Here is a 23,775-nt window from a genome sequence, read left to right as displayed (position 1 = left end):
CAATTAATTTATTTATCGGATCCTTGGCGTTCGGGAAGCACGACGGGAGCGAGGAGGATCCTGTTTTCCAGCCGCGGCCGGAGCCGCGATGAATCCGGAGCATGTCTGCGCAGAGATAATCCTACACTCCTTCATATTTGCGTGAAAATTACCTATCATAATTAACTACGGTGGTAGGGCGGTATAATGGTAGTCGAGTCCCCGAGCCAATCAGAGGCGAGACGGAAATCAATGTAATTAGAGGAAGAGCCAACCGGGACTCGCCGGGGTAGACGCATGCGCCCGCCCCGGACTCGCGTCGGGCTATCTAATTCTCTTTGTGCGATTTCTATTGTCCATATTACAATTATTACGCACACCACGATCTCCTCTCGCGTCTGAGGCACAATCGTTTCCGCTGTTGCGACTCGCAATCTGTAAACACGCCTCGATGCCTCCTCGAACGTCTACTTATTCTTACATCGTCCGGATCTTCATCCCCCCAATCCCTTCAACGAAAATTCAGAACGGACGAGACAATCGGTTCCTCCAACAGATTTTTCTGCGCGAAATAGTCTGTTTGGAATTGATAAACTCGAAATTATTCGAGAAAAATGACCGTTCCAGCGGACATTCGAGCGGCACGGACGATATAGGAACAGCTTCGCGATCAATGGCCGGGTCGCTGTCTCGAAAACCATTCTCTTTGGCTTATGATGCTCGCAGGCACGCTGTTTCCAGTTGATATCGGAGATTTATTTGTCGCCGGCGAACAAAGTATCGATGGGTTAACGTGTTTGTCATTTGGGCAACCAGTTCGCGTCTTTGTTCGCCGGCCGCCATTGCGGAAACCGTTCTTATGTCGCAGCAGCTTTTAGGGTCTGATTCGAATTTCTTGCTGCGAAGTTATTGTTGAATCGTTGCTAATTGAGAACTTTGATTTACTAATTGATCGATTCATATTTCTTAAGAAATTTTGATCAGAATGACTGAAAATAATCTACTGTTGCGATTTTTCTAGGGATTACACGTTCATCGGATGCTCGGTAGTTGTAGTGTTAGAAGGGAAGTTAATTGGCTCGCCGTGAATAAACACGGACAGCGTTCCCTGAAATTTAAGGGTGCACGGCGCGATCGGAGAGGAGGATTTCAATTCCGCGAGAAAGCACGAAGGGATAATGATAAAAGGAAAATAAGTGGTGCACAATAAGAATTCGTGAAACCCCTCGAGGGTCGAACAATCGAGATCGACGTATGAGAAATGAATTCCGATGTAGATTGTTGAATGTGCGGTTGACCGTGAGTACTCAAGATATTGAAAGACTACTAGTTACACTCTTTGTTAGTCGTACGCTTAATACGGAAGACGTTGTTCCTCTTGCGAAGTACACATTGTTGCGAAGCAATCCGGAACGTTACAGATCAAACTGAAATTTCAAATCTTTCATCTTGGTTTAGTGAATTCAGGACGTAATCGGAGCTTTGTTAACACGTCCAGTGTTACACGGTAACTAAATTATCAATTTAAGAGAGGTACCAGGAAGCCTGAAAATAGTTAACCCTTCGAGAACGATTGGCTTATTGTAATAATGAATGAATCGATGAAAAAGAGAAATCATAGCGAATCAGTTCAAATGAAACGATTTGTAGTTTTCATTGAAACCGTTTATCAAAATAATTTAAAATAGATAGACGCTTAACACGTTTAGTGCCACGTGTACCACGTGTGGTTAATTTTTGTAACAATATTTTTAAGGGATACATGGTCAAGAATAGCTGTATACGTTACAAAGCACCGAAAACATTAAGAAACGATATGAAAATATATAAAGTTAAAAGAAACTTGAATATAACTAACAGTTCAAGCAAAATATGACCGAAATTTCCGTGGCATTCAACGTGTTAACATTCTATTAATTTCAATTAATTCTTTAGGATTGTTTGTATTGTCAGATTAACGTTTATTATTGTTACTTGTCATTCGAATTTTATCGATTCAGTTACCGAACGTTACAAAACAAGGGAATTTATTTTTCATTGAAAATAAGGGAGTTTAATGTGCAATAATTCTCGACGTACAAATACAGTTATTAGGAACAAAAGTACAATACAATCGACTGTGCATCAAGCTAATTGTAATTGATTTCGGTGCAGAACTGTGGCGCTTGTCTTCGGCCATTTTGTACAGCACGCGGTAGGCTTAGATTTCCAACAACGTTGTAACGGCCATACTTGTTTCCTCATTTTGGAGAAGTTAATAAAAAGTAACATATAATTATTCTAGTTTCGAGTAGACATTAACCCTTTGCACTCGATAGGCGACTCATAGTCGCCATTTGGCTTGATACAGCAAAATTAGAAAGTTTGATGTATAATATTAAGCATTGCATGATGCATCAATATGTGGAATATTGAAATAAAATAACTATCTTCCTTAATTTATATATGTTTCCTCATTAATTCATTTCAAAGAACATCGTCTCTATCTCATCGGAGAATATTGAATATTTCTAGTGAAAAACTTTCGGCGCCAGCTCACAATTACCATACTGTTCATTTAACGCGATTATCCATGAAACGTTAAAATAGAACAGTTCTATCCCTTGACTTCTATATTATTTATATTAATGTTAGTTACAAAACCTATCATTGATATTTCATTAGAAAATGAAGAATATATCCAGCGAAACAATGTCCGAGCGCAAAGGGTTAATCAATGAGCATACGGGAACCGAATAAATACGATTGTATAATTTTTTATCCGGTAAATATCAATTGGCATTCGAGGGATTCGGGAAAGGACATTTCGAAGGAAATTTAAGCACGGATATTGGTAGCCTATTATCTTCGATTCACGTTATATTCTGCACAACGCGTGAATAGAAGCGCGAGTGCGCCATGTTAACAGTGCGAACAGAGCGCGTGATGATAAACCGGTCGAAAATTGGAGAATCACAGTAATGAATTGTATACGTGTACAATAGAGCCTCGATTATTGAAAATAATTAGTATCCCGGGAATCGGATGATCGGCGGGTAGACCTTTCAATGAAACTTTAAACTGATCATTGAAATAGTGAATCACGTTATATCGTGAAGTGTGACTTCTGAATGAAACGATATACGTTCGAAATATAGGGAAATATACAGTCTACTTACTATTATATAGTTTATTCCATTTATCTGCGAACGAAGACAAATCAGAATACATCCAGCACAGGATTCTTTGACAAGAATCGAAATCTACATTGCAAATTGCATGGAATATTCTCAAAATACACAAAAGAAGATTCCCTTAAACCATCTTCTGGTTTACAAGAATTTTACCTCTACGGACGAATGTCGACATTTCGGTGAGATGAGATGTTCGTATTTGAAAGACTAAGTTGCGAACAAATGATTGAATTACTCGAACATCGAGAGATCAGCAGGTAGTTTCCTGTTTGCCTATTGATTAAGCAATTAATATGTAATTTAGCTTCATCTGTTGAAGCTTTTGTGCATTTCAAAGAATCCGCAAAGGGCTAATAATATAAAGCCTCTGAAAAAATGAAAGGAAAACCATAAGTAAATTAACCCTTTGCACTGGAGAGGCGCCTTTCAGTCGCCATTTGATTTGACCGAACGAAATGACAAAATTTCAGATTCAATATAAATTTTCTATAATGTATCACTACATGGAACATCAAAATGAAATAGTTCTGTTACACAAGGTATTTCCTTCCCAAGTGCAAAGAAATTAAATGAACTCCAGAAACATCAATCCGTTACCGAAAACTCCGTCTGCTCCGCGTCCAACGAGAAACCAAAGGAATCACAAACATTCCCAAGCCACCCCCAAAGAAACGTCCGTCTCGTTTCCACAAAAGAAAGAAGCCCCTGAATATCCGTAGTCCGCAACGCATTATCTCGCACTACCTCGAATCGGCCGCGATCCAGCTCGCGAGTGTCCAGTGCTGATTTAACGGTGAATTTGCGGCGGACAATGGGCGATTAAAAAACGTCCCTTCCGCTGGTGGTAAACGATCGCAGGTGCCCTTTCACAGAGAGGCGTTACAACGGTGACAACGGAATCATCAGAAATCGAAGGGATGGGGGTGGTATCCCGGCCTCCTAGTGGGGAACATCCGGCCGGGGGTAGGGAGCACGGCTGGCCACTGTGCATCCCTCCCCTCGGCTTCCATATCAGCCATAAGGAGAGAGAGCGGAGGCTCCGGCAAACCGACTGGGATACGTGTGTTGCCTCCTATCCCGGCCCATTCCGTTCTCCATCCCCGAGCGATCTTCCGCGTCGTTTTTCCTTTCCGCCAGTGGTTTCCTGCTGATTCGCGGCCTCGAGTCCTCGCCGATCCCCTAAATGCTCGCGCGGACGCGGCCGCGCCGTCGAAATTCACGGGACATCGGACGCACCGTTCGAGAAAAATGTTCGCCGCGACGCCGACCTGCCGCCCGAGAATCGCCTGAGACTCCTCCGAGGGTGGAATCATGTTCGAGGCGGCCCGACCCGGTGCTCGGGGGAAGTTTGTGCGATGACGGAGGCAAATTCGAGACACGATAGAAGGCGGATCGAAGGATTCCGTTGCTCGACTCGCGTTTCCGCGGCTCCTTCAGGAGATTCCGCTGTTTTTCGCGGCTTCCCGTTCTTCTTGGGGCAACGAGACGGCGCGACCTGCTTCCCGGTTAAATGGCGAAAACGGAGGGCCCGTCGTCGCCGCGACGGTTCTTCGCCAGAATCTATGGGCATCTCGAGGCGGACAGGATCGAGGGCAACGACGACGACCGCGAGAAATCGAGCACCGACTCGTCGCCGGACACCGATCCCTGCGTCGGCACCAACGCGGAGGTTTCCAGTTCGCCCGGCAACGAAGTAACGCAGGTAAGATTTCTTCGTTGTTTCGTGGCTGGTTGTGCGATGATTGTTTGATGGAGCTGGTGGATCAGTCGATTAGAGGGACTTTGGAGGGATTGGTTTGCAAGTGGGGTAATTATGAAGCGTTTTTGTGGAATTTTTGAGTGGATTTGTGGGGTTGCGTGGATGTAGGACTGGGAGAGCCTTCGAATTGTTTTTTAAGTTGATTGTTGCGAGTAGTAATGTTAGATTGACTGTGAATTTGTTGGACTATGAATATTGAGAGCGTACATTTTTTTGTAGTATAGACGCGTTTAGTTTCTTGAATGAGTGAAACGGTGAAAGATCGTTTGAGTTTCGTTATTATGTTCAATGCTAGTCAATGATTCCAATCGTTGATAGATTGCTCTAATTTTATGATAGTACTATCTAGAGAAGCTTGGCAATTCGAAGATTCTCATAGAAAGGAAACCCTGTGAAACATAAATCTGTTTATAATACGTTAATAGATAGATTAAATACATTTTATTGTTATATTAACAATACATTCCTCGCTTACAAGTATTTTAATCCTACAATGTCTCAGCATAATACGACAGTTTCGCATCAAATTGGATACTTACTCGATAGTATCCATCGCAATTTTACTCGAACAAACTCTAACTGCTAAATAAACACCTACCAAAGCTCCCATGCAAACAGTTTTCTTAATTAAGTAAAAACTGAAAAGTCAAGTTCGTTGCGATTGCTCTACTACCTTTCTTACATCTCGCACATCCAAAGAAATTTGATTCATTCGATAAGTCACCAAGGAAATCAACGTTGAAGTTAAGTAAAAAATGTCACCCAAACCCGAGCGACGTGTCAATCAAATTGTCATTCTGATCGTCTATCGATGATACAAATAGAATTGTGCTCGAAACGAATAGCGAAACGCAAAGTATCGACATCGTGATTAATTGCACAGGTGTCGGACTCGAAAGACGCGTTCTCAGGGCAAACGGAAGAACGGAACAGCAGCGGAGTGAACGTGCTGATCAGTAGCGAAAGGGAGAAGAATTCGACTTTAAGGTTGCCTTTCTTCCACGGGCTGCTTCCCAGAGTACCTAATCTGCCTTTGACGCACCTACACTTAACACAGATCACATGCCCGCCGACGCACTCGTCGAATCTCCACAATCTGCCGTACCATCAAGCGCCGGAGCATTATTTGCAAGGATTCTCAGCGTTCTGTGAGTATCACTTCCGTTTCAATTAGCGACACGAAACGCCTCGAACACCGAACAAAACAATCGATTCTCCGACAGAAATATTCAATCGTCTTGAACGGAAACCGAGGAAACTGGGAAGTCTTATCTGACACTTTAATTACGTTTCTTTCTGCCTGGTAAATTACTGAAATTTTTTTATATCGGAGTAGATTCAGTTCGGTCAAATTAACCCTCTGTAGATGAGGATTCTTTGAAATACAGAACTCTCAACAGATGAAGCTAAATCATGTATGAATTGCTTAAACAATGAAAAGATGTGCTGATCTACTTTGAGCAATTAAATCATTTGCGACTTAGTCGAAACCTGGAGATTTCATCTCGCCGAAATGTCGATACTCGTCGGCAAACGAAACAATAAACCGAAAGAAATAAATATATCTCGCAAATAAACATTGTTCCGATAGATAATATTCATCAACAATAAAGAGAAACTGTTCGGTCACCTGCAATTATCATTTATTATCTAAAGTATTTTAAAAGGATGATGGTCCTATGAATTTCCTTCATTTCATTTGTTTGTAACAGTCACGATCTCTGGTCTTGTTTCTGCAAATTCGAAAGTATTCGACAATTTTCTGCTTATTTATAATTCAGTATTTCCCTGTTTATCTAAGTGTTCGACGTCGGAACTCGTTGTTACAAGAAGCATACGTGCGCGCGTTTGAAAGGATGTATTCCACTTCGCCACTTCCCAGCGATATTGATGAGATTACGAAACGCAGTTGGCCGCGTCTCAATATAATATACATTGCTGTATTCCCTCTAACCCAACTGTATTCGCCTGCCTCTTAAGCCGTCGCCACAACGGCCCGGACAAAGGAACCGTTGGTTTGTTATCAAGAAACTTACATAAAACAGAGGCTCCGGTAAAAACCCAATGATCGCTTAAATACAGTCGCAGGAAAATCCCTGCGAATTTATTTGTTTACCCGCGAAATGTTTATTTCAGGGAACGAAATAATGCGATTGTAACAAACGAGTAAAATGAAGTAATATTTATTTGAAACGTGTAATAATTTTGGTAAATGGTTTCAATGGAAACTACAAGTCTATCGTTTCATTTGTATTCATTTCGCTATGATTTCTCTTTTTCATCAATTGATTCGTTATTGCAATAAGCTAATCGTTCTCGAAGGGTTAACTATTTTCAGGCCTCGTGGTGTCTCTTTTAAATTAATAATTTGGTTACCGTACTTATTATCTTGAAGGAGACTTCATGGTGAAACGAGGCTTTTCATGGCTGTAGAACATTAGAGTAAATTGTTCTATTTCAATTGTTTTTTACGTGGAAAGGGATGTTCAACATAAATTTAATGCTTGTGTCGCGCAGTAGCTCGCAGGAGAAGGAAAGAAGGTCGACCACGAAGACAAAGGACTACGTTCAGCAGCGAACAAACCCTGAGGCTGGAGGTGGAGTATCGCAGGGGAGAATATATTTCCAGGAGAAGAAGATTCGAGCTTGCCACATCACTGCGCCTTACGGAGACGCAGATCAAAATCTGGTTCCAAAACCGACGGGCCAAGGACAAGAGAATTGAAAAGGCACAACTCGATCAACACTATCGGTAATTACGAAGCTGCTATTTCTGCGTCCGCTTGACCAATCGTCGAACAGTTTACGCGATACGAGGGAAAATCGCGTGTGAAAAAGATCTTTAAAATATATTTTATTATATATATCTACTTAAAATCTCTCCATTCCAATGGACATTTTAGAAAAGAAAATTAACAGGGGATAATGGGTTCCAAAATGATAAAATCATAATCACATTAGCACAATTTCCCTTTCAGTTCATTGAACGATGATTTTGAGATAATATATTCAGTTATTTCTTTGATCAGGGTAGTTTTCAATGTTGACTTTACTTATTCTGTATTCCGTATACAACAGTTATAATTATAACTTTGAAATTGATAAATTATATGTAAATATAGGTGGAGCAATTCTGGCGCAACTTTAGATGGATACCTTTGAAATGACTGCGGTGATTTATTTTACTGAGGCGATACATTTAACAGTATAAGTTATGTTGGTAATTTCCATTTGTTCGTTGCGTGTCCTCTGAAATAATCAATAACAAGTAATAAATAGTAAATAACAAAGAAGGCTCGACTTTCTGGATTGACGAACAGCGGTTGAACGCATTATTATATTCTTGTTTGCATTGTAAGAAACGTTGAAGCTCGGAAGCTGCCCCTTCTCGGTGGCCGTGGCGTAATCGCGTGAGAAAGGTACATGTGGCCGATTTAAAATTGTCAGGAACGATTTGGAGGACCGTCCCTAAATAACCGACACCCTTGTTGGCTTTATGCATGTTTCCGGGACGCCTCGGTAAATTCGAATGACGAATAATGGGGTAAGACTCTCGATAAGCGACGTTTGCGAATCATCGAGACGGATGGGCTAGAAAATAGGTTGACAATAACTCGCGAGGGTGAGTACCGATGCGATGCACCATTAAACGGTCTTATCTAAACGGGATTACGGTGAAATTTCATAGAGCGTATTTTAAGTATCCTCGCGACGATCTTCTTGTGATTTTTTTGCAACTGGGGGCAACTTTTGATTGAAGGCAACTTTTGATTGAAGGCAACTTTTGATTGCCCTCGATTACCTTTCAACGACGAGGATTCTAGAGAAATTGATTTATTTCATTAACCGTTCCACCGAGTTCCACCGATTTCCGTGAGAACCCGCTCGAGAAATACCAAGCTAGAAACTGAACTACGCTTTTCTATTTTGACAAAAACAAATTTGAAATAGCGCGATCGTTAGATTTGTTCAGTTCTAAACGGGTGGTAACGCAAATGAAAATGAATCATTAGAAGGAAAAGAAATAAATAAGCTTCATTCGATTCTGTGAACCGATAGACTGGCACTTTTAGGCGGTGGAACGGAGAACCGCCATTGCGCCGCTTGGGACTCGAACGGTTAAGGACGCGTCGCACTTTCTTGTTTTCGTATTCTTTCCTTTCGTTTGTTTAATATTATACAGAAGTCGGTACTTGTACTTACGTGACTTTTAAGATACGTGCCATGCCTCGCTTAAACCTTTCTCGAAAATTTTTAAAATATTTATCATAATATTTTTGCTGTATTGTTCACGTGCGTAAGTATCGTGAAATATATGAAGTGATACATCAAATTTCGAATTGCCCCCGTGTGGGGCGACGACCCCACGTTGGGAAACCTGATCTACAGGAACCGAAGAATTAGCATGCCACTAATTAACGCGTCAGATTGCAATTAACCGAACACGTGAAACAGACACGTAGATCTGAAAGCGTTGCATTGCCATTTTTGTTGCAGGAACATCGCAGTTTCCAATGGAATGGTAAACGTACCGATTTACGGTAGAACCGGATTCTGCGAGTTTTGCTTGTACAAAGAGACATTTAGATCGGCGATCAATCATTCCTGCGCTTCTACGGATCCCGTTGGTGGAACTTCAACGAAGCAAGCACAGTGCAACAGCGTTGCGAGCGAAATATCGGATAACACGACGAACACGTTGTCGTCGATTTGAAGTTTCCGACCGCTCGGACTGCGGACGTTCGTGCAGATTTATATTTTCATCGACTGTTTCACGGAAACGAATGGAATCTATGGACGATTTTTATTTTTTATTTTAGAACATTCTACGGATTAACACGTGCCACGAACGCATGAAGTCTAGTCTGTTAGCGAGTACGATGATCCTGTTGAATATACAGCGGACTGTCCCACGCAAGTGGAACGAGCTGTATCTATCGAACGGTGAAAAAATATTGTGTATTAAACAGAAATCAATTATATTGGACGATGCGTAATCTGGGAATCAGCATTGTTACGCATTGCTATCATTGAACAGTGAATTTGAAATTGGTTGTCAATGGAATTCTATCGTTTCGACGGTGTGATTTTGCAATTTTTATTAAAAATATTAACTAGATTCAGGACAAGAGTGCGTTGATCATTTTTGTAGGGATTTCAAAAGTGCGTAGTACTGTCGAATTTATAGAGATATGATTTATATAATTATATAATGTATAATATATTATATTATATATTTATATAATTTATATAATTATAGAATTTATAGCAATGCATAAAAATGCACAAACTTATTCACGGATACTTTTATACAATTTTATTTCATTTTGTAACATTTCGTCTTACCTCCAATTGTTTGGAAGATACAGCTTGTCAGATTTATAGGAAATAAATTAACAATATATGTATGTGATTTTGTAGTGCTGTATAATAATGATTTATACCACTGACGAGTATATTGTCGCGGACGTTGTTTTCTCTGGTTTGTGATGAACTTGATATTTTTATTAAAATACAGTTCTGTATCGGATAAGACGAGCAACAGGAAGTGTGTCCCACATGAAATATGATCCACAATACCTAATTCGCATACGTAATAGTAAAGTATAATGAAATTGTTAAAACTTTTTAATAATAAACATAAAAAGATAATAAAAACATGTAAACGCTTCGTTTTTATGGTTTTCATGTACGTAACACACACTGGGAGAAAAAGGAACTCATATTTCACGATATTTTCTTACAAATAATATTTCTAACATTATATTGCGTTCACATTTATTTAGAATCTGGAATACTTCATAATTTATTTTCTACGAAATATATACAATATGAAAATGTAAAACATACGATGCACTTCATTTTAATTTAACTGCTACAATCATGGAGATAATTAATTTTTTCTAATATTTTCTATTGTTAAACATTTTGCATTTTCATTTGTTGCTCTTTACAGTTCGAGTTCATTAACGTTCGACGAATGTATTTTTCACCCTATACAAGTAATATTCAACTGGAGTAATTAAGAGGAGGGAGTAGTTAAAGGGAAGAGGTGTGAACAATTAATTAAACTCGTTACACATTTAAGAAATTTATTCTGATCTTTGGAAAACTGACGAGAGTTATTACACAGCTGAAAATGAACTGAAATAATTAATTTTTATAAAATTACAATTTCTAATTATGTACATGTTGCCTATAGTATAGAAGTCAATTAGGGTTGAATTGCATAAATCAATGTGTCCTGCAAACGTTGCAGTTTCATTTACTGCACAAATGTGTATACACGATGGAAAACATAATTTGATTATCACGAGTAACTCTGTTATTTTCAGTGACAGAAAAAATGGCAAAGGAAGAACATGCTTCATTGCAAAGGTTGAACATTATGAATAACTTTTCCAAGGTCATACCGAACAATATTGATATTTTTGAATTCTGTTATCAAAGGTTAAGTAAATGACACATTTTATTTATAGAAAAAACATTGGTAACTTTGAAATCTGGGAAAATATGATTTTGAAAAACATGTTTACTCTTCATAATATTCATCCCTTCGAAACAAACTATTCTTCTTTTGATTGTTATTCTATCGTTAAAAATAACCGAGACACAAGGTGATCAAGTTATGTCGTTCACCTTGTACATGCTTTTCTATAGACTTTCAAATATCAGTGAGTAGGAATACTCCGACTTGATTTTACAGGTTGGTCAGTATCAATTGGAAACAGAAATATGACAGAACTACCCTGTTTCTACTTTGTCCTTGCAACAGATTATTGGTTTTCAAATATCTGAGTCTTTAAATATTTCCATCTTGTGACGTTACATACTTCTGTTACTTAGAAATAAAAATTTGTCAAATTTGTATCCTACGTTATTGTAATATATAAAGTATCTCTGCAAATAATAACTTGTTTAAGCTTTAACCAAGAGTAAATTGAATTGCACTTGTTGTCGATTAAAAACTGAAACATGCTTATCATCTATCGAATTAATATCAAAACTTTGTAAAAGAGATTCCTTTGGTGAAGAAAGTTTATAGTTTCTCGATTTTGTTGCAACCAGAGTTACATAATTTTTAACCAATACGTTTATTACCGTGTTTGAATTGATCAAGATTTGCAATTATTTGATTGAATTTATCAGAAAAATTACTTGCGAACTTTCAGAAACGTGGATTATAGACTCGTGGAAGAATATGAAAAATATTGATGTTAAACGTTCTAAAGGAATGATGAAAATAAATTAATTTACTTGAACTTACCTCCCACGGTGAATAACTGATAATGGCAGTTGCGACTCGGAGCGCTCTGGGAGTACCAGCCCAAATGGAAAAACCAGAAATTAATAAAAACGAAAGATAGCAATTAATACATGTGATGTAAAACAAAAATAATTACTATCTCTTTCTTATACAATTATATTTTACACTTAAGCCAGAATTGATCTTTATCATTGCTGATATTGTTACTTAAATTTTTGCACATTTTCAATATATATACATATATGTATATATGTGTATATATATATATATATTTTTTTAGGCTGCTGAAATTTTGTCATTATAAAGGCATAAAATAATATACTTTCATTTCCAGCCCCAGCAATGCACGAATCATACATGAAAATATACAAATCCATTAAAAACAAGAAGTGCTAAGTACAATCTCCAGACCCAAAGGATTTAATCTACTAATAATTTGTTAATCGATATTAATAATGGAGATCGTTTAATGGATAAAATAAAATAACAAATGAGAATTTAAGGCATTTGTACTCCGGCACAAAGAGATGTATTAATTTAAACTTTCATTATTTCATTAATTGCTTTCGTGTAAATGGAAACCATTTTACTTTCCAGTTAATGGTACTGTTCGTAAACTCCAGTGTATATACATACAATTTTGCTTTGACATAGACAACAATTTCATGTTCCCTTTTAGCGTGTAACTAATTTGTCGAGAACAAAGTATCATTTTGAATTTCTAACTCGGATTAATTCAATCAAATTGCACAAATTTTATCGTCTCCTACTGCATATTACTGGTGTATTGAAAACAAAATAATGTCTTATAGAACATATTAATTCACAAGACAAGACAAAGCTTACTGATAGTACATTGTTGGTAATTTACTTTAACCCTTTTGCTACTAAGAGTGACTAAAACTGTCTAGATCATAACGATTTCAATGAAAGAGAAACAGAATATAGGCTTGATGTGAATTCTTCAGTACCAAGGCTAAATAAATAAAATACATTACACATTATAATATTATGTTTTCTCATGGATGAGGATCTCTCTTTATCAGGCTCTGTTATAGAAAAAGGGTTAACTGAGATGTAACAATATAATTTACTTTCATTTTGACTGTTTTTAATAAAAGAAAATAATTGTTAAGTTAACAGCAGAATTTAGCGGAAATATTATAAAACATCGTATCATGCACACTTTGCCATTCATTGCCCTATATCTAAACAAATGAATCTAATGTTCCTACCTGTGGTTGTACAACAGAGGCTAGCAAGAAGCCTAGCAAAGCCTAGCTTGCTGCGTAGTTCAGTATCCTTTTGCTCTGCTACCTGCCTGTCTTTAGTTTCTTCCTTCATAGTTCACTCTTACTACTAATAACCAATGCTATTTGCTCTGTCCAGTTAATCTAAATAGGCTATCTTTAGATATTGATAATAACCTGTGCTCATAAGGAAAATCTTACCTACCTAAGTAATCCTTTGCCTCTTAAATTTACTACCTAACAGGTCAGAAATAAAGCATAAGTCACGAATAAGCTAAAAAAAAACACACTGATATGAAAAATAAAAGAAACGAATTTCGAATTAAACAGATGTGTAACAAAACTGAAACTAATCTTACTCTGGTCTCATTTAGAGTAAAATCTGTATTTTTAATCAGTGCTGTACTATTTTTAAGGAAACATTGCACACAGAGAAAGTTTATACTTATGCCTGATAAACTTAATATTTGTGTGATGTTATAACAGTTAGTAGTGCTGAGCAATAAAAGTAAACGGTTATTACATGTTCGGTTCTTTTGTCTTTGTTAGAAGATGCTAATAATACCCACAAATGAAGCAAACTCTCGACAACCACTCGGTGTTCACTAAAATTGGATTCACTTAAAATGAGTATTAAAGGAAAAAAAGAACGTTAAAGTACGCAGTTCGAATATTGATTTGATACAGCGATTAAAAATTGCGCACAGAAAAGATAAAGAAGTTATTAATATGTTCCAGTCGGTGTTGTAGAATAGGTGTGATATGAATATGTAGATACAATAAAGATTGCGTAGAATTCTGTAAACTGATCACTGTCGTTTTGCACAACACTGATTAATGATTTACTTTTAAATAATGGATTTAATTAAAAGGGATACGAAGAAGAAATTAGATAAATTGAAAAGCATTTATAGTAGGTAGTTCACTATAATATTAGAAAACAATAAATATATTAACATAATTTGAATGATTAATTACTAAATATAATATAAAATAATATTAATTACAAAAAAAATTAGTTTTTAACATAAAGTCATTTTATTTCATTGCAAGTTACTTTTTTCCTTACTATTTTGATGAAAATAGTAATGAAAATTTTGCACACTTCCTTAAATATACAGTGATTAATGTTTTTTTTTCTTTTGATGTTTTTTTTTTCTTCGCATATTAAATTTACAATAGGGAGCTCGTATATAAAGTATCAAAATTCAACGCATCCCTTCCATTCATAAATCCAAACATCTTAATCTTATATTACAAGAACTACATAAAATTGGTCATAGATTTGCGTTATGTACAAATTATTTAATACTGTGAATACATATAAATATGTAGCCCATAATAATAGTGCTTTCCTTGACTACACAATCGACAAAGAATACAAATAAACTGATCTATTTATACATAGAGGTCAAGACTTTTGGTTATTATTTTTGTATAGTCATCGATTAAATGTGCCCTTATCTATCTAAACAGCTGTACTTCCCTATTTTGTTGTTACCTTATACAAGTTCTTGTACTTTGACTTATCCTATACTATTGAAATTTTATTCCATAAATTAAAAAGTGACATGGAAAAGGTTCTGGTCATGTTTATTAGCTAACTCTTAAAACATTACAACTTAAAAAATAATTAGTTATTCTAGGTAACCTACAAAAAAATGCTAACTGATATTCATGCTATCTGAGTTTCCTTTAAATTCATTGATTCATTCCACATTAACATTTTTTGTTTCTTCTCGTATTTTTTTCAATTATCCTGAGATTTTGGTCTGTATAAGAATCACCTTTCGTATTATGAAATAAAAGTCTGCATCAACGTAGTAAAACCTAGATTCTTACATGGACCGCTATTTCAATGTACTTCACTAAATTAGAGAAACAATCGTGCTTTCCAATGTCTACTGTATAATCCTACATCAGTAATGATTTCTTTAAATATTTTACAAAAGAGTACACTGCAAAGAATTACACACTTTAATGTTTGGATGGCACGGATGTATCCCTAGATATAGCAACCGAACGATGAATTTCAACGCGCCTCTGATTCTTAGTGATGACACTAATTAAACGTTAATAATAAATTGTGTTTTTTGTTTCAGTTGGACATCACGTGTGCCACACAATATGTGCAAGCACAGTCTAGAAAATTATGATGCAATATTTTCACATAAGTGTAGAATATGTAAAATATATATGGTAGGTAAGTGCTAGATACCAAATGAAATACAAGCAAAAGCCTCCCTCACTGTGATCTAATAGATGACGCTTCTCTGTCCTGTATCCTGATTGTCCTGCCTGGTCTTGTCTCTAGCCTTATAGCCCTGCCTGCTCCAATACTAAACAGTACAGAAGTACTGGCGACTAGAAGACAAGTAGAAGGTTCACCTGAGGTTCAAAAGTCATAAATCTATTAGTTCGGATGATTGGAAATACTCAAACTATAAAAATCTATAAATTTTGAGCTAAGTATATTACATTCTAGATTATTTTCTATCATTTTAGAAGTAAATTTTCATATCTCATACTAATATGCCTATTAGTATAAAGAAACACAATATTTACTATGCAGGACTCTTAAATTTCCTTGAAAAATTTAAGAGGTATAAAACAAGAAGACAGTAATCTTGCTTATTACGAAGATAACATTGATTCCAGATAATACTACATTAAGTGACAAGATAACAAAGAATAATGTAATAACACTTCAATCCTGAACAAGATATGTAATGAAATTCCTTAATGAATCCATGATAAATATGCATTAAGAAGTTTTAACTGAACACTGAATACCAAACATTTGGCAATACCGAAGTCAAACTTGGATATACTACTATTAAATCATCTAACATTCATAGAAAACTTATTCAAAAATAACAGTCTACCCAAAATATTGATAATACTATACGCGTTTAATGATTATCATTGGAAAATATCTTTTTATTCTCATCAGTCTTATAATATTAATTGAAAAATTTCGGATTAACTACCTATTATCCTATAAAACAAATTGTAATGAATTCGAATGTTTTCTTTTATACATCATGTGACTAATTAATTTTAATATAAAAACAGAAAAGAATAATATTACTTCCTTTTCTTCTTATTTTACGTGTTTTCATACCTAACGATATATACTGTGCGCAAACAGGATCATACTTAAAGACACGTGTGTAAATGTTATTTTCAAAATCGTACTTAGTTCGTTGAATATTGAAGAAATTGCTATAATTGTGCAAATGTGCAAAAATTCGCATAAAACGGATAATGAAAATGAAGGCTAAAAGGATATCACAACATTTCAATAATTTCAACAGAATGACTCAGTAACTGTGCACCGTTGTTATTGCCAATTACTTGGTACAAACTCGATTATGAACTTCATAAATTTTCTGTCTTTTAACTTGCTACCGTATGCTTGAAAAATATTACCTATCTAATTTTGTTGAAAAAATAAATATTCACTGTACCGAGTACATAAACACTTTTAATTAGAAACTCAAAGGTTGCTATGTAGTTATTCTAAAATCAGTTGTAGTTGTAACTTTCAAATTCGTAAATTATATGTAAATGTGGATGGCGCATATCCCTGAATATACCAAAAACATCCTTTTGCTAGAATAATGAAACAGGGAGCTACTAAACTCATTACTTTTTTTCTAAAACCTTTCCTCTGTTGTACCACTTTTACATAATACTATTTTACGAAAATGCTATGTATTATAGTTGTAGCTTCAATACAGCTAATACACAGAAATATTATTAAAGTGTCACAAAACATTTAAAAATTTTTTAATATTTCCATCGCGAAAAAGAAAAGTAAATTTCCATACAATCCATGGTTGTATTATTAAATGACATGTCACCTGACATGTCGTATTACTCGGAATGTTATTGTATTTTTATTTAGTGACATTCTAATTTTATATGTTGTAAATATACATCGTATTGATAATTTATGAAGTAATAATAAAATTATGCTTACCACGTGAGGGAGTCCCCATGGATAAAGTATCAGCTTAGTATCTCCTTCCACCACCTCCGCCTCCTCCTCCCATATTGCCACCACCAAGAGAACTGCCGCCATAGCCCCCTTGGTTGCCATATCCACCGCCACCACCACCACCGCCACCAGAGTTACCACCGCCCATAGGACCTAAAAATTATACAAAAAACATAGAAAATTAGTAAGAGTGCTCTGCAATGAATAAGATTACCAAATCATTGTGTATTACACATTTAAAATAATATTGCATTAATATGAGATTAATTGCAATGTTAATTTTGCTAAAAATATAAAATATATAGTTGAGAGGACAATGTGAAATCATCTCTGAAGCTTTTAGATCAAAGTGCATGCTGCAATTTTTTTATATACATGTACAAACGTTTTGTTATAATCCTGAAATATAGTAGCAGTGCAGTGGTACAAGAATGTAAAAATTGCAGTAAGCTCATAGATCAAAAATATTACAGAACTCAATATTGCCCTTCAGACAACATAAACGTTTTAAAATTTGTTACATTAAGAAATGTAATGAACGATCATTTGCTAAAAGAATTCTGTTAAAAAACAGATATGAAAGATATCAGATACTTCTATTAGAAAATATACATGAAAGATACTGTAGACATGGTGAAAAGAATCAAATTACGTGAAACAGAAAACATGGACTAAGGGCGCTTCTTCTCTCTGCAACATCGCGCCGTATGTTTTACTCTAAAATATACTGTATTTGATATATTATTATTGAACTCTACTTGCAAACACTGAGACGATATGTTAATGCCAACGATAGATTATGTTGTCGTTAGAATTAATCTTATTGTACTCAGAAAATTTCTCAATTATCTGCTAAGAAAGTTGTGTATCTTAGCTTGAAACACCTAGACGAATGAAAATTTAATAAAAGTTAAATAAAGAAAATAATTTCTAGAACAGAAGTATCTGTAGAACATAATGTACAAACATAAAGTTGCTCAAGACCACTGAACAGATATATTTTATCAAAATTAGCAATTAAGGAATTATTAAATTTAAACATCATATTATTAAAAAAGAAATATATCATAATAATAAAAAGGTAAAATAAAGAAGCATATTTCACGACAAAGCATTGAACTTTCTTATCTAAATCCTAGTGTAGTACTTTTTATACTCTTTTAGTAACTGAAATGTATTTATTCTTTTGTTGTCTATCTTCACTAGTCTAGATGCAACTAATTCAATTGTGAAAACCATGATGATTAATTTTTTCACACTCTGGACGGCATAATAAAATTATTTGCATGTAAAACTCGTAATATTTAAGCTGAACACTCCTTGTGCAACTTACAGAAATCATAAAGTCTTTTACTGTTAGAACTTGTACGTATCATACTTGTATCATAATATGAAAAAAATTTAAGAATAGTTGCTCAAGGTGCGTAGCAGACGCGTTGGCTTTTGAGAAGGATAGAAGCAACCTTGTCCACCGAAGGGTGGTAGCCATCTCGAATCTCCAGATTGTCGGCCACTAGGACCCGTATTAATACCATAGGGAGCTGGTCTTCCTCCAGAGTTGAAGTTATTCCGTACTGGTCCACCACCGTAGCCTTGTTGATAACCCCCACCAAAGTTATCATTACTCCAATTTCCACCACTGTTGTATCCGCCCTGTCCTCCTTGTCCTCCCCACCCACCTCCTTTAAAAAATATTTAGTATAATGTATTACAAATTGACTGATATAGCATATAATAGATAGAAGGATAAAATCAATTTTTTTTCTGCGAACCTTTACCTTGATTCTGATTCTCCCAAGGGCCGTTACCACCCCAACCTCCTTGATTACCTCCACCATAACCACCCTGATTACCACCATTATTCCAGTCACCGCCACCACCGCTTCCTCGTCCTCCCCAGTTGCCACCTCCCTGATTACCACCACGAGGTCCTCTTCCCACGTTTTGCCCTCCTCTGCTACCGCCAACACCACTACCACCTCCGCCAGACGCAGAAGCCATCTCTGCTCTACTTAAAGCCTACAAAGACATTGAAAAATAATTCAAAAAATTCATATCATTACACTCTTTTTTTCCTCAAGTATTTATCGTTTTTTTACCTTTTTCACGTCTACATGTTTTCCACGTATTTGGTGATTACGTTGTAAACAAATTTTATCAACAGGGTCATAATCATCAAATTCTACAAAACCGAAACCACGTTTTTTGCCGGTTTCTTTGTCAGTAACAATACTGATTGAATTTATACTGCCATAACTCTGAAAATATTGCCTAAGATCTTCTTCTTCGTGATCATCTTTCAAACCACCCACGAACAACTTTTTCACTGTTGCTCCAGCTTCAGGCCTACCAATCTCTTGCCTAGGAACAGCTCTTTTTGGTTCAACGACGCGCCCATCTACTCTGTGTGGTCTATAATTTTATACATGAAACAATGAAATGCTTGATTTTAAATGTGCTGATCAATTTTAATTTGTTTAATGAAATGTTTACAACCTTGCATTCTGAGCATCATCCACCATGTGAGCACGGGAATAAGTAATAAAACCAAATCCCCTGGATCTCTTTGTTTTGGGGTCCTTCATTACAACTACATCAACAATTTCACCCCATTTTTCAAAATGTTTCTTTAGTGAATCATCTGTAGTTCTATAATCTAAACCACCAATAAATAATTTTCTAACATGTTCTGGCTCATTTTTTCCATCCTGAAACATTGAAATTGATATATAATTGAAACATTAAATAATAACAGTCTTTATATACCACTTAATGAAACATTATAATAAGTACTTTTCCAATAATATAAACTCAATAAATATTCAAACATTTCCTACTATATCAAATATACCATTGTACACAACATGTTTCATAATAAACTATTGATACTTCATTGTTTTGAAAAAACTTCAACAAACAATTTCAACAAATTTATGTCCATTATGTTGATAAATACACTTAAAAGAATTAAATAAAAAATTTTAGTCCTAAAATTTACCATCTTTATATAGTACAAATAGTTCATAAATTATAATGTTTTCTACTCTGATCACTCAATTTTGAAAACTGACAGAATTCACAATAAATTTAATATTTTTACACAACACATCGAATAATAATTATTAAAAATACAGAATAAATAATGTACAATTATCGATAACGGTAGTAATAACGATTGCAAAACACAATTACAAGTATTAGAAATTATAAAGTCTTATTTAAATGTATAATGCGTTCATATTTTCGAGGCAAAGCATTATCTTCGATTCTCAAACAACGTAGCGTCAAGGTACGCCATGATAGGTACACACCATAAGCACAGAACGTACGCTACGTATACCTATAACTAGTAAATATATACATTCAAAAAATAGTACAATATTACTTTCTCTTTAACGTACGTAATTTTACTTAATTTTACGCAATTTTAACGTAATTTTAACGTAATTCTACAAATTACTTTATATCGGAATATAGTATATAATCGTATAGCTAAAAATATATAGAATTATATGAGTTATAAACAAATTTTTAAAATACTCATGAAACGGATTATAAAAATTACAAAAAAATTTATAAGAAGAATAACTGAGAATAGTATATGGAAAAAAATCACAGGTTATACATGCAGAACAAAATGACGGATTAACTGGGGTATCTACGTTCTTACTTTGCGGAAATAATTTACGTGTAATAAGTATAAAGTATTAATTGTAGATATTAGTTTGATAATATACTCACATCATGATCCATTTTAACCATTTTTGTTAACTTTGAAGAGTTATAATACCCTTCGTCACACTAAACAGGAGTTCAGCTATACGTATATGAGAAATGGAGACCGCTCACGTCGTCCAATCGATTACTACTCCCTTCAAATACTTATGTAAACCCCAAATGCGCAACTGACCATTTTGAGTTTGCGCATAGCTTGCTCTTTTCATTGTTTCAATATTCCTTAAAAATAGTCAAAACATATTAGAATAAATATTACTTAAAAATTTTACATATTACGCTACGTATTATTTATCGTGTTTTATTTCCTTATAACAAAAAAAAAAGTTCTCTCGGTACACAACGAATTCTTATACATTTGCTATAGATACATATCATATAGAAGTAAATTGTTTTGTAGCTTTAAATTGAATAAATTAGTTCTGACTTTTGAATGTTATTACTAAATATTAATAGGTATGATTATATTTATTTCTACAACAAAATATATTATGGTAACAGATATCGTTAATACAGCGCCGGAAATACGAATTGTCGACACATGGAACTATATACAAATGTCCAAATAAATTGAATGTTTATGCTTTCTGTAAAGTATATATTTATTTAATCTACATAAAATGTTTATGGGATTTAAGATATGTTATTAATAGAATTTTATATTTTATTAAAGTATAAACTTTTAAATAACAAAAGTATAATATAAAATATATTACAGAACAACAATACAATTCAAATGAAATTCAATAACGACATTAAATTATTTAGAATGTTAGTTAATTCTTAATAATAAAAAAATATAAAATACATTTTTTCAAAACTTGGAATCAATGCTTCAAAATAGTATCAGTTGTAATTAAATTGTAAATCGAAGTTACAGCTTTACATGTCGTTAGTGAACGTTAGTATAAATTTGTTACATTTATTTACAAAATATTCAGGTTTAAAACTAGAAATATTTTAATTGAATCATTAGGAATTTCAGACATATATGATTAGTTTTGATATCATAATTACAACCAACTTCTGCAAACCGTTTATTAAGAACTTAACCTTCAATACAATTCCAAATAATGAAAAACAAAACAAATTCAGATTATTTGTAACGAAAATATATGATACTTTACAAGTATATATTCACAGTTTTTTAAATGTATTATATTCTTAAGTAATTAAACGTACGTTATAAATTATAACCACAATTAAATTTTTAGTCTTTTATTTTTATAAATAAGTATTTCTGAATTTCTAATAATACTTTTTAATAATGCCAATGAAAATGTAATTATTTCAAATATATTTATTATTAACTTGTATATATACATATTTACTAGGTGAGAAAGACATAGAACTTAATGCCTTGAAGAATATTGCAATATACATTAAATTATGAGTAAAACAGAAGCTGTTGGTTGTGACAGTAAAATCTATGGATTCAAGAGAAAATTGGAGCCTGATAAAATTATTGGAGCTACAGACTCTAGTGGAGAACTGATGTTTTTAATGAAATGGTTAGCTTTAACATATTGCTTATAGGATAAAAGTAACTGAAACGATATTAATATCTATTTTTTTATGTAGGAAAGGAACAGAAGAAACAGATTTGGTTAGCGCGAAAGAGGCAAACTTGGTTTGTCCACAAATAGTTATACAGTTTTATGAAAATAGACTTTCATGGTACGTAAAAAAACAAAATTGTAAGTAAAATAGTGTCTTCATTATATGCAGAGGAAATTGTAATAATAATAATAATTATATAATATAGATGAATGCATTTCACGTTATAGATACATTGTTTATAATACAAAGAAATTGAATCTTTATCTTTTAAATGTTTATACATTTGTACAGGGTATTTAAAAAGGGAAAGATCAAATTTATATAATGTATTAAGGGGATCAAGGAATTTTAACAGTTCATAAAATTATTCTTCATAGGTTTTATGTTCTACTTATCAGAGATTGAGTAATACAACTATAATTATTATTAAACTTTCTTAGATGCTATGTTCCTATATGATTGATATAGATGGGTGTGATGTATAAATGTTTGCAGTTTAGAAATTATTTGCATAAAAATCAATGAAGGATGAAAGTATTTAAGAACACTAAAATTCTGTAATATTCATGAACTTTCATACAGTTAAGTTAATGCGTATAAAAGTACTAACAATGTTTCAAAAGCAGTGGACTTCTTTAATTACTCTTTTCCTTTCTTTCTTTCATACTAAGCGTTTTTTCTAATTAAATATGTCTAGATATAGTATGTAAAAGAATATAGATTCCAATTTTTTAAAAACTTGTCCATGATTTTTTGTTAGAACCAAGATAATTTCTTAGTAATATAGAAATGTATGTTAAAAGTATGATTCTTCAAATCTACATAATTTTATAATATTAATTTCTACATTTAATCTAATGGAACTCAACATTTTTATAGAATAATAATTACGAATTAATGTAAGAAAATAAAAATCTTGTATGTAATATGTTTATTTATATATAGTTACAATTAATGTAAACATTTTTTATTTGAAATTGAAAAGAAATAAATAAAAATGTATACTTACTAAGTCAATAATTGTTTTTATTTAAGTATACAATATTAAA

General features: G+C 34.1%; 3 protein-coding genes across 8 annotated transcripts; 2 read left to right on the top strand and 1 right to left on the bottom strand.

The window, feature by feature from the left end:
- Positions 1-4,662: 4,662 nt before the first annotated feature.
- Positions 4,663-9,625, top strand: LOC116429254 (transcription factor rough). The gene is made up of 4 exons (XM_031982009.2): positions 4,663-4,854; positions 5,795-6,059; positions 7,429-7,663; positions 9,409-9,625. Exons 1-4 carry the CDS (start codon positions 4,663-4,665, stop codon positions 9,623-9,625), a joined length of 909 nt encoding a protein of 302 aa, XP_031837869.1.
- A 1,393-nt stretch (positions 9,626-11,018) lies between these two features.
- Positions 11,019-21,396, bottom strand: Hrb87F (Heterogeneous nuclear ribonucleoprotein at 87F). Of its 4 annotated transcripts, none has more exons than XM_031981913.2 (7): positions 21,173-21,396; positions 19,928-20,139; positions 19,531-19,843; positions 19,204-19,450; positions 18,895-19,113; positions 17,414-17,584; positions 11,019-12,224 (listed from the first exon to the last, which is right to left on the bottom strand). In XM_031981913.2, the coding sequence occupies exons 1-6, from the start codon at positions 21,191-21,193 to the stop codon at positions 17,448-17,450; spliced, it is 1,149 nt and encodes a 382-aa protein (XP_031837773.1). In that variant the 5' UTR covers positions 21,194-21,396; the 3' UTR covers positions 11,019-12,224; positions 17,414-17,447. The 4 variants fall into 4 exon arrangements, with proteins under 4 accessions (XP_031837773.1, XP_031837775.1, XP_031837772.1 ...); XM_031981915.2 differs by lacking the exon at positions 11,019-12,224 and adding an exon at positions 14,713-15,816 and having other exon boundaries at positions 18,964-19,113; positions 21,173-21,346; XM_031981912.2 differs by lacking the exon at positions 11,019-12,224 and adding an exon at positions 14,713-15,816 and having other exon boundaries at positions 21,173-21,342.
- A 492-nt stretch (positions 21,397-21,888) lies between these two features.
- LOC143174376 (chromobox protein homolog 1-like) lies at positions 21,889-23,621 on the top strand. 3 transcript variants are annotated; one of them, XM_076365979.1, is made up of 3 exons: positions 21,889-22,067; positions 22,501-22,677; positions 22,748-23,616. In XM_076365979.1, exons 2-3 carry the CDS (start codon positions 22,556-22,558, stop codon positions 22,869-22,871), a joined length of 246 nt encoding a protein of 81 aa, XP_076222094.1. In that variant the 5' UTR covers positions 21,889-22,067; positions 22,501-22,555; the 3' UTR covers positions 22,872-23,616. The 3 variants fall into 3 exon arrangements, with proteins under 3 accessions (XP_076222094.1, XP_076222096.1, XP_076222095.1); XM_076365981.1 differs by lacking the exon at positions 21,889-22,067 and adding an exon at positions 22,128-22,295 and having other exon boundaries at positions 22,748-23,621; XM_076365980.1 differs by lacking the exon at positions 21,889-22,067 and adding an exon at positions 22,131-22,344 and having other exon boundaries at positions 22,748-23,621.
- Positions 23,622-23,775: the final 154 nt, after the last annotated feature.

This window comes from Nomia melanderi, chromosome 3, assembly GCF_051020985.1.
Source record: "Nomia melanderi isolate GNS246 chromosome 3, iyNomMela1, whole genome shotgun sequence".
NCBI lineage: Eukaryota > Metazoa > Arthropoda > Insecta > Hymenoptera > Halictidae > Nomia > Nomia melanderi.
The sequence above is the reverse complement of the archived record's forward strand: the minus strand, read 5'-3'. Positions and strand labels throughout refer to the sequence as shown.

Excerpts from the sequence above, each read along its gene's own strand:
- LOC143174376 (XM_076365981.1), top strand. The coding sequence starts at position 22,556 with ATGAGTAAAACAGAAGCTGTTGGTTGTGACAGTAAAATCTATGGATTC. Across the intron at positions 22,678-22,747 it reads CTGATGTTTTTAATGAAATG|GAAAGGAACAGAAGAAACAG; the intron begins GTTAGCTTTAAC and ends TTTTTTATGTAG.
- Hrb87F (XM_031981913.2), bottom strand. The coding sequence starts at position 21,193 with ATGGTTAAAATGGATCATGAT. Across the intron at positions 19,451-19,530 it reads AACATGTAGACGTGAAAAAG|GCTTTAAGTAGAGCAGAGAT; the intron begins GTAAAAAAACGA and ends ATGTCTTTGTAG. Across the intron at positions 17,585-18,894 it reads ACCACCCTTCGGTGGACAAG|GTCCTATGGGCGGTGGTAAC; the intron begins GTTGCTTCTATC and ends TATAATTTTTAG.
- LOC116429254 (XM_031982009.2), top strand. The coding sequence starts at position 4,663 with ATGGCGAAAACGGAGGGCCCGTCGTCGCCGCGACGGTTCTTCGCCAGA. Across the intron at positions 4,855-5,794 it reads CCGGCAACGAAGTAACGCAG|GTGTCGGACTCGAAAGACGC; the intron begins GTAAGATTTCTT and ends TTAATTGCACAG. Across the intron at positions 6,060-7,428 it reads GCAAGGATTCTCAGCGTTCT|TAGCTCGCAGGAGAAGGAAA; the intron begins GTGAGTATCACT and ends TGTGTCGCGCAG.